At 34.7% G+C, this 13,221-nt stretch overlaps 2 protein-coding genes across 6 annotated transcripts; one reads left to right on the top strand and one right to left on the bottom strand.

Moving 5' to 3' along the window:
* Positions 1–692: 692 nt before the first annotated feature.
* LOC111790372 (stress response protein) lies at positions 693–7,369 on the top strand. 4 transcript variants are annotated; one of them, XM_087122504.1, is made up of 8 exons: positions 743–811; positions 901–972; positions 2,842–3,023; positions 3,501–3,551; positions 3,898–4,175; positions 6,343–6,468; positions 6,570–6,635; positions 6,980–7,369. In XM_087122504.1, the coding sequence occupies exons 3-8, from the start codon at positions 2,861–2,863 to the stop codon at positions 7,058–7,060; spliced, it is 765 nt and encodes a 254-aa protein (XP_086978630.1). In that variant the 5' UTR covers positions 743–811; positions 901–972; positions 2,842–2,860; the 3' UTR covers positions 7,061–7,369. The 4 variants fall into 4 exon arrangements, with proteins under 4 accessions (XP_023527024.1, XP_086978630.1, XP_086978628.1 ...); XM_087122502.1 differs by having other exon boundaries at positions 745–811; positions 906–972; XM_023671256.2 differs by lacking the exon at positions 901–972 and having other exon boundaries at positions 693–811.
* A 2,692-nt stretch (positions 7,370–10,061) lies between these two features.
* On the bottom strand, positions 10,062–11,884 carry LOC111790367 (uncharacterized). 2 transcript variants are annotated; one of them, XM_023671248.2, is made up of 2 exons: positions 11,511–11,884; positions 10,062–11,121 (listed from the first exon to the last, which is right to left on the bottom strand). In XM_023671248.2, exons 1-2 carry the CDS (start codon positions 11,512–11,514, stop codon positions 10,253–10,255), a joined length of 873 nt encoding a protein of 290 aa, XP_023527016.2. In that variant the 5' UTR covers positions 11,515–11,884; the 3' UTR covers positions 10,062–10,252. The 2 variants fall into 2 exon arrangements, with proteins under 2 accessions (XP_023527016.2, XP_023527017.2); XM_023671249.2 differs by having other exon boundaries at positions 10,062–11,127; positions 11,511–11,879.
* Between the last annotated feature and the right edge of the window lie 1,337 nt (positions 11,885–13,221).

Below are 13,221 nucleotides of genomic sequence, written 5' to 3'. Positions count from 1 at the left end.
TTGGATTAGTGAGAGGGTGAGTCTCATTGTACAAGTCTCGAAATCAACACCTAAAGGAACTACTTATCTATTTATCCTATATAGGAAGAAATGAATTCTATCTCGTGAAATTATGCTCCCAACTTCATATTTGTTCAATCCTTAAAATGGTAGGCATATTGAATGGGCTACAAAAATCATTCTCACCCATGCAAATGAAAGGACAAACCCTCCTAAGTAGGAATTTATAATTCGTTCAAGATTAAGATCAAGTTAATCCAAATATTAATCTTCTCAATTAACAAATTTATAAAAAGAGATTAAATATTTCATGGTTGAGTTTTATACAAACTCATTATATAGAATACCTCCACTCACATGTATCTATATGAACGATTTGAATCAAATCATGTGTAAAATTACAAAGTGAGGCGCATTCATAGTGTTATCAGGATAAAATACCCAACCTTATTTATATACCATAAAGTGTTTATCTTATACTTGAGCATGATCTTCTTATATATCCATCACATATGGTTGAAGACCACTTTGATTTTTCATACCATGGTCAATCATGTTTTTGTTAGGTTGAAATTAAATTAAATAGATTTAGAATAACTAAAATAAATATTTTGAAAGTAAGAGAAACATTGGAAAGAAAAATCGTGAAGTTTTCCTTTATTTATTTGAGGTTTCTTTTAAATAAAAAAAAAAAAAAAAAAGAAAGAAAATCGGAAAAAGAAAGGGAAATAAGAAAACCCAAAACCCTAACCCAAAATTACGCAGGATTGAGATTAGTTGAACACTACAGCTTCTTGGCCACGTTCTCAAGGTAAAACCCCGCTTTGAAACCCTTTCGAATTCCTTTTAAGGTGTTTTAGATCAGTCCCCAACACTTGCATGCTCTGTTTCTGGATTTAGACTAGTTTCAGACTTCTTCGACCACTAGAAACCAAGGTTTTTGGGCTGTTTGGTGGAGTTCAATTGGTAACGGTAAGCTTTCAGCCATTTTCAAACTCCTTCTAAGTGCTGTAAATTGGTTTAGAACTCTTGGAAACTCTCTGTTTGTAGTTCGGGATTGATTCGGAGTGTTCGAATTAAGGTTTAGGGATTTTTTTTTTTTTTTTTTTTTTTTTTGGGAAAGAATATTCATTCAGAACACTCATGGGACTGAATAAGTTTTCCGGCTGAGTTTTGACCTTAGGACCTTTTTTTTTCCAGCCTTTTAGAATAATTTAGTTGCTATTTCAGTAGAACCTGTTGCCCTTGTTTGCTCTGTGCTAGCATGCTGTATGTTTTATTTGCATAATATTTATGATTTAAATCTTTGATGTTCTTTAATACATGATCTAGATGTTTGAGCATGCTGAAATGTTGAGATAATATTGTATAGATTAGCATGCTGAAGTGTTGCTATGCGACTCTTTGATTTTGAGCATGTATATTTGTTGGGAATGTTGTATAACATAGGATGAGAGCAGATTTAGAAGTTTGTTGTAGGACCCCTGCATTCTGGTGAGATTGTATGAGAAAGAAAGAGGTTAGAGAACCTGTACATTTATAAAGGAAAGCTGGGTGAATATCAGTTTGCCTCAAATAAAAATAATCGAGAGGTGATATCTCACTGTTGGATTTGGAGGAGCATTGATGCCTTTGATAAAGATGGCTAAGGGTCAGTATCATGAGTCTAGAAGGGAAAATATTTGGGTTTACAAGGAAGAGGGACAATACGGTGTCAAGTCATCAAATGCCTTGACTAAAAATGGTCAAGGAGTTGCACAACTCTGGTAGGTGTCAAGTCATCAAATTCCTTGAATAAAAATGGTCAAGGGGTTGCACAACTCTGGCTAGGTCAAGCAAGCGCCATGTTGTGTGCTAACCCACCAATAGATTTTGTTGGTGATGAAGTGTAACCTTGGTGATGCTGAAGAGGAGACATGAAAAAGATTAGCCATTAGGCGTGTCTTTTAGTTTCTGCATTTCTGGAGAACTTCCTTTGTAGCTGAAGTCTTGTTTTAGATTGAAGTATTAGTTGTTGTTCCACCTTTGATTGGGTGGTGGTTGTAGGCTTTGAGTTGCTTTATTAGTTGAGTTTTTACTTTAAACTTGTTTTTGAGTTTAGGACTCATTTGATTATTTATAGGTTTAGGTTGCTAGTATGTGGATGAATGAGTTTGTTATAGTCGAAACTTAAGAATTTTGGATATTTGGATTTTTAGGATTTAGTTGGTTTTTGTTGCATAAACCCTTGTTTTAGGCTGAATTTTGGGGGCATTACAGCTATGCTGATTTTTCTTTACACCTGACTACTCTTAGTTGGGTTCTCATTAGTTGTCTTTCCTTCACTTTGCTCTTTTACTCTTTTTTACAGGTTACTGCCTCTTGGTCTAATTGACAATGCTAACTTGAATTTGTAAATTAATGCATTTCTCTAAGAATGTTGGCTTTCTTTACAAAATAGATTGAGTTATGGTTGACCTTATGATTGGATATCAAATAACATTCCATTTAAATTTTTGAGTTAAATGGAATATAGATCAATGTTCCATTTGAAATTTGTGTTGGAAATATATATATATATATATATATATATATATATATTTTTGTAATTATTTGCTTATTTTATCTTGCTTGATTGGAGATTTTTCTTTTAGGTTGCCTCTGTTTTTGTGGGCTCTCTTTTTTATATGCTATTGTATTCTTTCATTTTTTTCTTAATGAAAGCTTGGTAATTCATTAAAAAAATTGGAAGGTAAAAGTCTATTATTGTTGAGTAAGTGTTAACCATTCCACAAGAATGCTCCTGTATTTAAACAAGAGATATGTGGTATATGTGATGATTAATTCTTGTTTCTGTCTCAGTTTCACTAAAGGATTAAAAATGATAAAGAGGAGATTCTACAGGCATGAACATGGTGATAATGACAATGCCTCAGATTCATCTGTATCATCATCTGATTCTGAACCAGAAGTAGACGGTGCAGAAGAATCACAGGATGACGTAGAAGTTCAAGAAGATGATGAATCCTGCTCTACCTCATCTGGTTTGTTTATCTTTATACCATTATTTCTCCTAGAGTGCTGATAAGCTCAATTTCATTTATCAATATGGATGCACGTCTCTATATTTTCTTACTCGTACTTCTTGGAAGTTTTGGTTTTTGCACATATCATATGAATCTATTTGGAATGTTCTAGTTAAAAACCTACTGTTCCTGCATTGCTGTCTGTTTAGCTTTGCTCTCCCCACCTCCACTGATGAAAAGAAATGCACAGAATTTCTAATATAGCTAATTACGTTAGAGATAATAGCATGAGAATTTTTAGTACAGCTAAATACATTGGGGACAATAACATTTTAGCTCATACTTGCTGATTCTTTAATTGGAGAAAAAATATCCTAATACTATGCAGACAAATTTAATGCACAGCATGCATAGATGCACCACTACTTCATTGTAGCGATTCTCACACCTGCATTGATTAATATTGACTATTTTTTTAACATTTTCTCATTTCAGGGTATGAAAGCGAGGATAGCTCTGTTAATGAAGTTGATATTGACTCGTCAGGTTTTCCTTTTCTTGTTGTTAAACCAATATTTCATTGTATAAAGGGCTGCTTCTTCCTGGTCAATAATTGACATTTCAACACTTTTACCGAGTTGAACCTATAAATGGCTTCTAAAATTCTTTTGTACTTGCAATTGGCTACCTATCTCTCTCTCCATATATGTATTATACAGATCTTAAGATGTTACTTGGAATAAAAACAATGACAGCTTTGGTTGCGTAGTTAATCTAACTGAAGTGTATATCTTTAGCATTATGATATTATCTTTTGAATTGAAGGTTTATTTTGGTTTCATAGAATGCATTTGTTTGAGATGTTTGACATCCGTTTCTTTTTGTATCTCAGGTCTTCCAAGTATTGAAGAGGATCCTGAACTTGGAAAAGAAAGTCTAATTCTTACTGGAAGTCCGGTACCTGATGAAACCCCTTTGGGTACACCATTACCTGATGAAAGCTCTTTGGGAACACTGGATCCTCAGTCAGACATCTTATCCATGAAGGAATCACTACCAGAAGATATTCCTGCGTGTATTCTGAAATGCAAATCAGTTTTTAAGTGTAGGTTATGCCCTAGAGTTGTCTGTTTGAATGAGGAGACATTAAAGGCTCATCTTAAATCCAAGGTATGCCTCACATTTTTTTTTTCTAGATTGTGGAGTCTACAGCGTGTTCAATATATAGGTTTTGTTGGTAGATATAATGTTTATTCTTCTTTCTTTTGCTTGTTATCAGTTTGTAATTTGTACTTTTAAAAAGTGTTTTTAGAAGGTATACTTTTATTCTAAAATGGGGGCTGTAACGCCACCTCTGGAAAAGGGAACAAGCAATGCCAAATCCTTCAAGTCAAGGAATTTACAGAAGGATTCTTGAATGGATAAATATAAAAAAGAAGAGAGAAAAAATATCGTTCATTATAAAAAGCTTACTGCATGTAGTAGATCTCTTTGAACTCCTTTCTATACTCAACATTCTTCTAGTTTCTTTTTACATATTTCCCATAAAGTAGCATGGAAATCGACCACCACATACTAGGATTAAGAAGCAAATCTGGAGATCCAAACAGTCTGTAACAATGAAGCATCCGCCATTTCTGACATGAAATTAAGGGATGGAAAACCTCACTCAAGTCCAAATCTGCCCAACGTAGGTGGTGTAGAATATCTTTTGGGGTTAAGGTGTAGAGGCTTGTATTAGTTTTTGTATTCTGTGCCTTCTTTTTCCTTCATCTATTCTTCAAGCTTCGCATATTTCACTAAGCATTTTCAAGTTCTACAAAGGACTCTAGCCTGTATCACCCTAATCAAAGTTATTTCATATTTTTCATCATGTTTGGATCACTGTTCTATACTTATCTCAAGCCTTCAGTTATGTTCTCTTGTAAGTTTGTTTTTGCTCCATTGGTGTCCCAACCCAACCCTTCCGTCTTGCATCCTTTTATTCTCCTTGATCTGGAAGGCCATCATTTTGAAGAAGATAAAGTTTTTTGCTTGGTTAGAGTCAGTTTAGTTTGGTTCCTTACCAAGGTTGTAGGGATATGATGCAGGGAAGTTCATCCCCCCAGTAATAATAAGGGTTGGGTTTTTTGAATTTGGCATGCAGAATTCCTTGCTATTTCGTTGAGTTTATGGCTGGGGAGAATTAGGAGCATTTTTAGGGGTTGAAAGAAATCTTGGGGGGAGGTTTAAGTTGTGCATTCAATGCCTCTTATTTGGGGGCGTTCATATTTTGGTGGTTTTGTAATTGCCCTTTTCTTTAATAAATTTTTGTTCTTTACTATTTGAACATTCTTTTGAAATTTTGTTTTCTAGGTTTGTTATTTTCCGTTTTGATTTGTTCCTTTGTTAGTGGCCTTCTTTATAGGCCGTCCTTTTCTTTCATTTACATTAATAAAAGCCTTTTTTTTTTATCAGTCATCACAAAAATGAATAAAAACCTAAATCATAGTTTTTTGCTGACTGTGAAAATCACTTTGTCCATATTTGATTGGGCTATATCAAATAAATGCTGTCTAGTAGCTAATGAAGATGTAATGTATGTGAAGCTCTAGCAACCAATCGCCAAAGTTATGTTCGCATTTTCTGATTGCATGTAATTAAACCTGCACACTGATGTTAGATATGACATAGAAAAGAGGGTAGGCTAATCTCCATCTACCTCCCTTTTATCTTTTTCCAATCTTATAGTGATTACATATCGTATTGGATACCTATCTTATTGAATATTATTAGTGAGTTGAGCTAAAAGTTTTGCAATCATTCTCTTATCTGAAATATCATGAACTTGGGGCAACTTTTTAACATGAGTTTTAATAATGTATATGTTAATAATATCGGTCTGCCTTGTCTTTTGTCCATACCATAAATTTTAGATAATGTGTCACTGTATATGTATAGTCTTGTATGTGTCTGTGGCTTCTTTCTGAGTATTTCTATTAGTTGAAATTTGGTCGATTATTGAAGTTGTACAGCTATGCTAAAATCCATGTTCATAGCTTTGCTACAATAGTTTAGCATATGACACTCACTAATCATTTGTCATCCACCCAACTGTTCATTTGAATGGCTGCCAAACCAAATTGTTCTATCTATAAATTTTCCTATGTCCAATCTGGCTTGTACAGTTAGGAGAGATGAAAAACGGGATGGTAAGGAGACACACCCATGCCGTTTCATTTGTAGTGCTTCTATTTATTTAGTTATCGCAAGGCAAGATAATTTTCTATGTGGCAGTGCGTATATGCTGCAAATGACCCATTTTTCATCTGATATATGTCTTTCTAAAATGATGCAGAGACACGCTCGTTCTGAGAAATTACTAAATGAAGGCAGGCTGAAAATTATGCTCAACAACAATGGAGAGATTGAAAATCCTGAAAATTCTACCGAGTCACCTCCTCGACTGCCTGCTTTTCCACCGGTTAACACTTACTAATTTTCTGATAGACTGATATTTAAGCCTGTATGATTTCCTTTATTGATAGTGGATATTATACTCATGAATCTTTTAAATCAATGCAGGAACATCGTAGAAAGAAAAAAAAGTCGAAACAAAGTTATGGATCACAGGCAAAGAGTTCAAACAAGGTAATAACCTCTGAATGACCCTTAAAAAGAGAATGCTCAACACTTGTCTGCAATTAGTGTGCTTAGAAGTGTTCAATTTTTTGGGGAAAGAATCCATTTAATAATTATATCAAAGTTCAATCATAAACTTCTGTAAGTGAAAATGTAGACCATAAGTTGATGATCTATACATATTTTCACTAGATTTCCTCTAAAATCACTCCAAAGTCATTTAAGATGGAAATCACTATTAACTAAACTTGGAAACCATTTTTGAATTAACTAAAACTATGCCAAACTTGTATGGAGTCCAGATTCACAGATACCCATATGAGTCTCAATTTTGTTGATTGTACAAATTGCAGAAAGAAAAGAAGCGTTTGAATGGTGGTCAAATGAGGGGATCAACAAAGAACCTAGTGAAGAAAAGACGCAAAATTGAGTAAGTGAGCATCCATCGCTTCCTGCGTCTGTTGTAGCTGAATCATATAGCTTTCTGAAACAAAAATCGGTTTTGGAACCCAACTACAGTGATATGCTTCTGTTTCCATTTATCTCTTGTTGTGGTAGTGAAAGGGTATTACACTTCCCTTTTTAATCTTCTGTTGTAACTTCTTGTTTAGTTCATTTTTCTTTTCTTTTAACTTATGACAAAATGAAATCTGCAAGGCCACTTTTGTAAGGGTATTTGCTCACGAATTCTGGTAAGATGAAATTTTTGTTATGATAGAGATTGAGACACCATCGTTGGCTTATTCGCACTTCAATTACTCTCGTATCAAATACAAAACAAATAAATAAGTAAAAATATAAAGACAAAATTAACAACAGACAAGCAGTGACTAACAAAATTTGGAAGCATGTTGTATGCATCTTCTGGTACAAAAGCTGAAAAGCTACAAAATCAGAAGTCAGGACATCATCCTGCCAACTTCAAACGAATTCAATCTTGTTTATAAGAAGATCCAAATTACTCTCATTTATGTTTTTTTTTTTTTTTTTTTTTTTTGTAATCTTGGCCTATTTTGTTGAGAGCCACATGCCACCACCACATACTATGTAGCAATCTTAGGCTATTTGTTGCATGTTGTTATTCAGTGATTTACCCTTTGCCATGGTTGTAATAATTGTCACTATGAATCTTCGTTGTAACCTTTTGCCGTTGTTGTATTTGCCACCGTCACTCGCACATGGTTCAAGGTCTAGTTGGGCTTGTGTCATTGTTGTACTTGCCACCGTCAGTTGCACATGGTTCAAGGTCTAATTGGGCTTGGTTCATGAATCTAATGTAGCTCAAAATCTAGTTTGATTCGATTGAATGCACCATTTGGTATGGATCAAATTCATCCACTCTCAAAGTTGCAATTGACCATTTTAGATATTGATACTAGTACAAATAAGTACTTATGCTAAAACTTTCTCTTGTAATAATTTGTTCGTGGAGCGTAGAACCTAGATCTTCTTATCAATTCCATATCACATGTCAAGTTCGTTCTCATTTATTTGACCCATACTCTTCTTTTCATATTGCAAATTGATAGTTTCTTCTATTTTTGGTCAATTAAATTGGATGGGAATATCTCCCTATTGTCTATCTTTTTCATGTCCTCAAATTAGCCAATACTCTCTTTCATTGGGCAACAAATTTTTAAGAGATTCTAACTATTGTGATTTCTCTCTCCATATACTTTTTTTTAAGTTTCATAACTTAGAAAAAAGATGATTGATAATATTCGGGTACTTTGATGGTGTCTTTAATGGACGTTCTTTTAGTAATAAAATAACTTAAGATTTTAGTAGTTGAGTATTAAAAATACTCATCGGCCGGATACATGTCCATCGATTTGAAGTGGGTGTTTAAGTTGAAGAAGAATAACGAAGGAAATGTCATCAAGCATAAAACATGACTTGTGGCGAAAGGATACGTGCAATGGTAAGGAGTTGATTTTGAGGAAATTTTCGTGCCTTTGGCTGGACTCGACACGGTAAGGTTGATCCTTGCCCTCTTACCTCAGCACGGGTGGGAGGTCCATCACTTGGATGTCAAATCGAAATTCCTAAATGATGACCTTCAAGAAGAAGCATACATTGCCCAACCTGAAGGCTTCATCATCAAAACCAAAGAGCACAAAGTGTACAAGTTGTCAAAAGCCCTCTACGATTGACAGCAAGCCCTCTACGATTGCCCAACCTCAGTATTGAAGTGGACCAAGAGAAAGATTATATCATGCTAAAACAATCTACTTATGCTAAGAAGATATTAGAGCAATTTAAGATGGCAGAGTGCAACCCGACCAAATATCCTATCACAAGTTGGAAAATATGTTAGAAGGAAGTTTGGTGAATTCCATAATTTTGGTAAGAAATTATATGAAAATATATTAAGATATGGGTCCAACCTTGTGCCGGTTGTCCTTTTTGTTTACCCTCTGTCGCTATCAAATTCAACCTATACTCCTCCTATTCCACAATCATTACAAAACATTTTAATATATCTATAATTTTACCTACAAAATAAATGTATCATTTTTTATTTTTTATTTTTTATTTTATTTTAAACGTATAACTAATTTAAACCTTAAAAATTAAATTGATTTCAAATGATAAAATACTTGTTTCTAAATTTCAAACTTTCTAATGATTTTTTTGGTATTAAATTACACCAAACATTCATAAACTTTCAAATTTTGTTAAATAAGATAGAAATTAACACAATGGGTAAAAAATGGAAGTTATAACTAATATAATTCCTAACGCAATTCAAAGTATAAATATTAAGTATGTAACTAATTTTAACTGGAGATGTCCGAGATTTGCAATTCGAGGTAGATAGGTTCATACTCATAGGGGATCCTTTTCTATCAGATAGGAGACCGTTGTTGCACAAAATATACTTGAAAGTAATTGTTCCGTAGATCCTATATCTATCTATATGAACAAGAAATCATGTAAGGAAGACTTGAAACGAACATGAAGAAATTAACGATACTTCTTCATCTTTTGAGTTGTTCTGTCGAATCGGTCGTTCAAGACTTTCAACCTCTATCCGGACCGGATGAATTAAAATGATGTGGTTGGATGTTGTGCTTTCCAGTAACTTCCAAACACCGATGAGTCTTCTTCAATCTGAACCTCCTCCCAAACTTTTTCCAATCACTTATTACTCACTCACTTCTACCTTTTTCTTATGTTCTTCAAACTTATATTTCATAAATTTACCAAACTCTAAAATATTAACCTAATTCTATGCAATCCTCTTTATGAATTCAACTAAATTGAAAATCAATATCTTACAACCCAGATTTAACTCGAACAATTGGATTAGGTTATATATTTCTCACTAACAGATGAAGTACTCAAATCCTTGATTCGTAATTGTAATACTGTATTATCCAAAAGAAAAAGAGGGTTAAATTCTTTTATTAATCCGACTCAATTCGTTCAGAGTACGAGAATGTAAGTATTAATAAACGATAACCAAACAAAAACAAAAACGAAAACGAAAAACAATAGCAGTTCAAGTCTTGAAATATATATGATAATTGTTGTAATGCAATTGGAGATGATTTAATTTCTAAGAATCACAGCAAATGTAGAATACCTTTTCGGAAGAGAGGCCGTATGTTCGTTCATCGAAATCATTCATCAGAACCGAAGCGGTCCTCTTTATTTGCAGGATCTCCATTGTTATTCTTATGTTGAGCAACAAATTTGGTAGCCATGCTGAAATGAAAAGGCCTAACAGCGGGGTGGGTTATTGAGTGCATAGGAGGAGGTGTATTCAAAGAGTTGTTAATGAAGAAATTTTGGTGCAAGTGATTATTGAACTCCAAGAACTGAGAGCCAGTTGAGAGTGACAAAGGGGTGACATGATTGAAGTTATGAAGATCCTCAGCTTGAGATGTAAAGAACGGAAGATTTGTTGTTGACGACGACGATGACGACGACGAGGGATCCCAATGGAACCCAAATGGAGGGGCAGACACATTGTTCAAAAGGGCTGAGAAGGAAGAAGGATTAGAATTGGATTTGTGTTGCTTTTGTTCGTCATCGTCGTCGATTTCGACCTTGTCGATGCCGGAGTTGATTTTGAACTCCGATCTATGTGCTATATGAGGTGGTAGCATAGATTGGTAGTGAAGGCCGAGGCTTGCAGATGGTATTGGCAATGGAGGGAGTTCGTCGATTTCATCCTTGGCGACGTTGAGCAGCCAGTCGACGACCTTGCTTGGCTGATTAAGGCCGAGGCGGTCCTGAAGATCATAGAGCTGAATTGCAGTCGAAACCGAAAGCCTTACACGCCTGTCGCGCAGCCCTCTTATGGTACAAACTTTGCTATGTCGATCCTTGCCTCCGAAAGCTCGCGACACACGCACGATCCTCGGATCCTTCAACCTAAGCCATGGCGTTGCCACGGCCGCCGATGAGCTTGATGAAGCTACTAGTTTTGGAGGGGAATTCTCTTCTTTAGAATTTGTAACCATAGTATGTCTCTCATCATGTTTGCCTGCAGCTAAAATAATTTGTACATTTTTTTTAGCATTAGCTTATCAAACAAAACCCTCAAATTTTGTGTCAAATTTTTTTGAGTTGAAGAAATTGGACAAACCCACAAACCCACAAACCCTAACAAAAATTCCATTTCTTGAAAATGTTCAAAAGATGCAAGATTGTGCAAGTTTACTTCAAACCCCAAAAGGGATTTGTTTGTTCAATTAAATTTTAGAAAAAAAGACCAAAAATTGTGCAAGTTTTTTCTGAAAGTTCTCATCTTTATGTACTGATTCAACGAATTATGTGTTGAAACAAGATCTGTGAGTGATTTTTGAAGCTCAATTTAGATAAAGCAGAAGAAAACATGAAATTGAAGATAGAAAAAAGTGGATTAAAACTTACGCATAAGAACTGATACCCCTTTGATGTGGTTGAGCTTGTAGCAGCTTGGAGATGCAATTGAAGTGCTCAAATTGATGAGGGGAAGAGCTTCAATCCTGTTAGCTGCAGCATATTGGTTTTGTTTTTCAATCAAGTATCCAACTTGATATGTAGCTCAAACCCGGTTCAGAAAAAAGGAAAAAAAGAAGACAAAAGGAAGATGCTGGAATTCAGCCGACCATCCTCCATTGGAAAGCTAAAGCAATGGATCATATGCAGCCACGTGGCTTCGATCGTCATCGACACCGATAATTGTACTACTCTTGACTCCATAATTAATCAAACAAAACTCGTCAACCCATCGACTAAAGAAAGCTACTCTTAATCCTCTCTTATTCCCGAGCTTGAGCATATAATCTCATCTTTGACTATGATAATTTATCGCATACATCAATTTGAGCATAACTTTGCTGAATATAACAATTATTTCTTTTTCTAAAAAATGAAATTTTGAATTTTTGGATTGGATTGGATGATTTAATTATAAAAACGAATGAAAAATGGAAGAGAAAAAAAAAAAAAAAAGATGATAAATGAGAAGAACTGGGGGACCATATGGTGGAGCACATTTTTGAAAAGTAGTGAGTAGTGCTTTATCGACAACTACAAAAGGTTGGGGTGAAGTCCTATCCTATCACATGGGGTTTGATGGAATGCACGCCTTGTACGAACATAAATAAGTTGATCAGAATCATGTGATCGATCTTACAAATAATCAAAAAATTATCCTTAAAATCAGAAGATTATTGTTGATGATTCATATCTAACAAGAAGGAGGGCGTAATGATGAGTATTAATACACACAAACAAACAGGTAGAGAGAGATGAGTATTAATATTGATGTTCATGATAGCAATGGGCGAAGGCAAAGGTTGTAGCTGAGGGACCATTCTTGTTTTTGGACCACTCTACTCTCTCTTACCTTTTGGTGCACATAGATATATGCATGGGAACCCAACTTGGAACTGTGGTTTTTAAGGCTCTTAATAACACTCCATATTAGACTTCAAACAAAGTGATAATAACACTCTTCCTTCTTCAATTTTTGATGGCTAAACAGAGGCGTATCCCATTTCCCCTTCTCTTCTTTTTTTTTTTTTTTTTTTTGTTTGGGATTCTCATATGGGTTTTAGGAGGAGGAAGAAGAAGATGAATTAGATCCATATTTGAATTTGACTACAACCCCACGCCCTAAATCTTAGTCTTATCTCTTCTTTTGCGTGCGCATGGAAGCCAAAAAGTGAGTTCAGATAGCAACTTCGTGTGGAAAAAAACAAAACTCAACATGATGAACATTGTTATTCAAGTTTGATTGCTAACAACCAATTGTATGTAATCTTCAATCTAACAAGAAAACAAAAGATGGGTTTGATTGAAATCATTGAAATTACCCATAAGAAATCCCCTTCATATCTTCACTTGTTCAAACCCGAACACTAGACATTGCTCATGCATTGAGAAGGTAGAAAATTGAAAAACATTGTGATTAAAAGTATTTCAGCACAAAGTGTATTTTGTGAGTGTTTCGGTTATTAGTTTCGGTGTGCTTTGATCGAGAGTCAAAACCAACATAGAATTAGAACACGAATAGATGAAGATGAATATGAAAGAAAATTGGGAAGCTTTTGTGCAAGTTTATCAATGGTCAATTGCTAAGGGTTTTAGGGTTTCA

The sequence above is a fragment of the Cucurbita pepo genome, chromosome 3, assembly GCF_057944985.1.
Source record: "Cucurbita pepo subsp. pepo isolate OVF chromosome 3, ASM5794498v1, whole genome shotgun sequence".
NCBI classification, from domain to species: Eukaryota; Viridiplantae; Streptophyta; class Magnoliopsida; order Cucurbitales; family Cucurbitaceae; genus Cucurbita; species Cucurbita pepo.
Note: the sequence above shows the minus strand (reverse complement) of the source record. Positions and strands in the feature narration are given on the sequence as shown.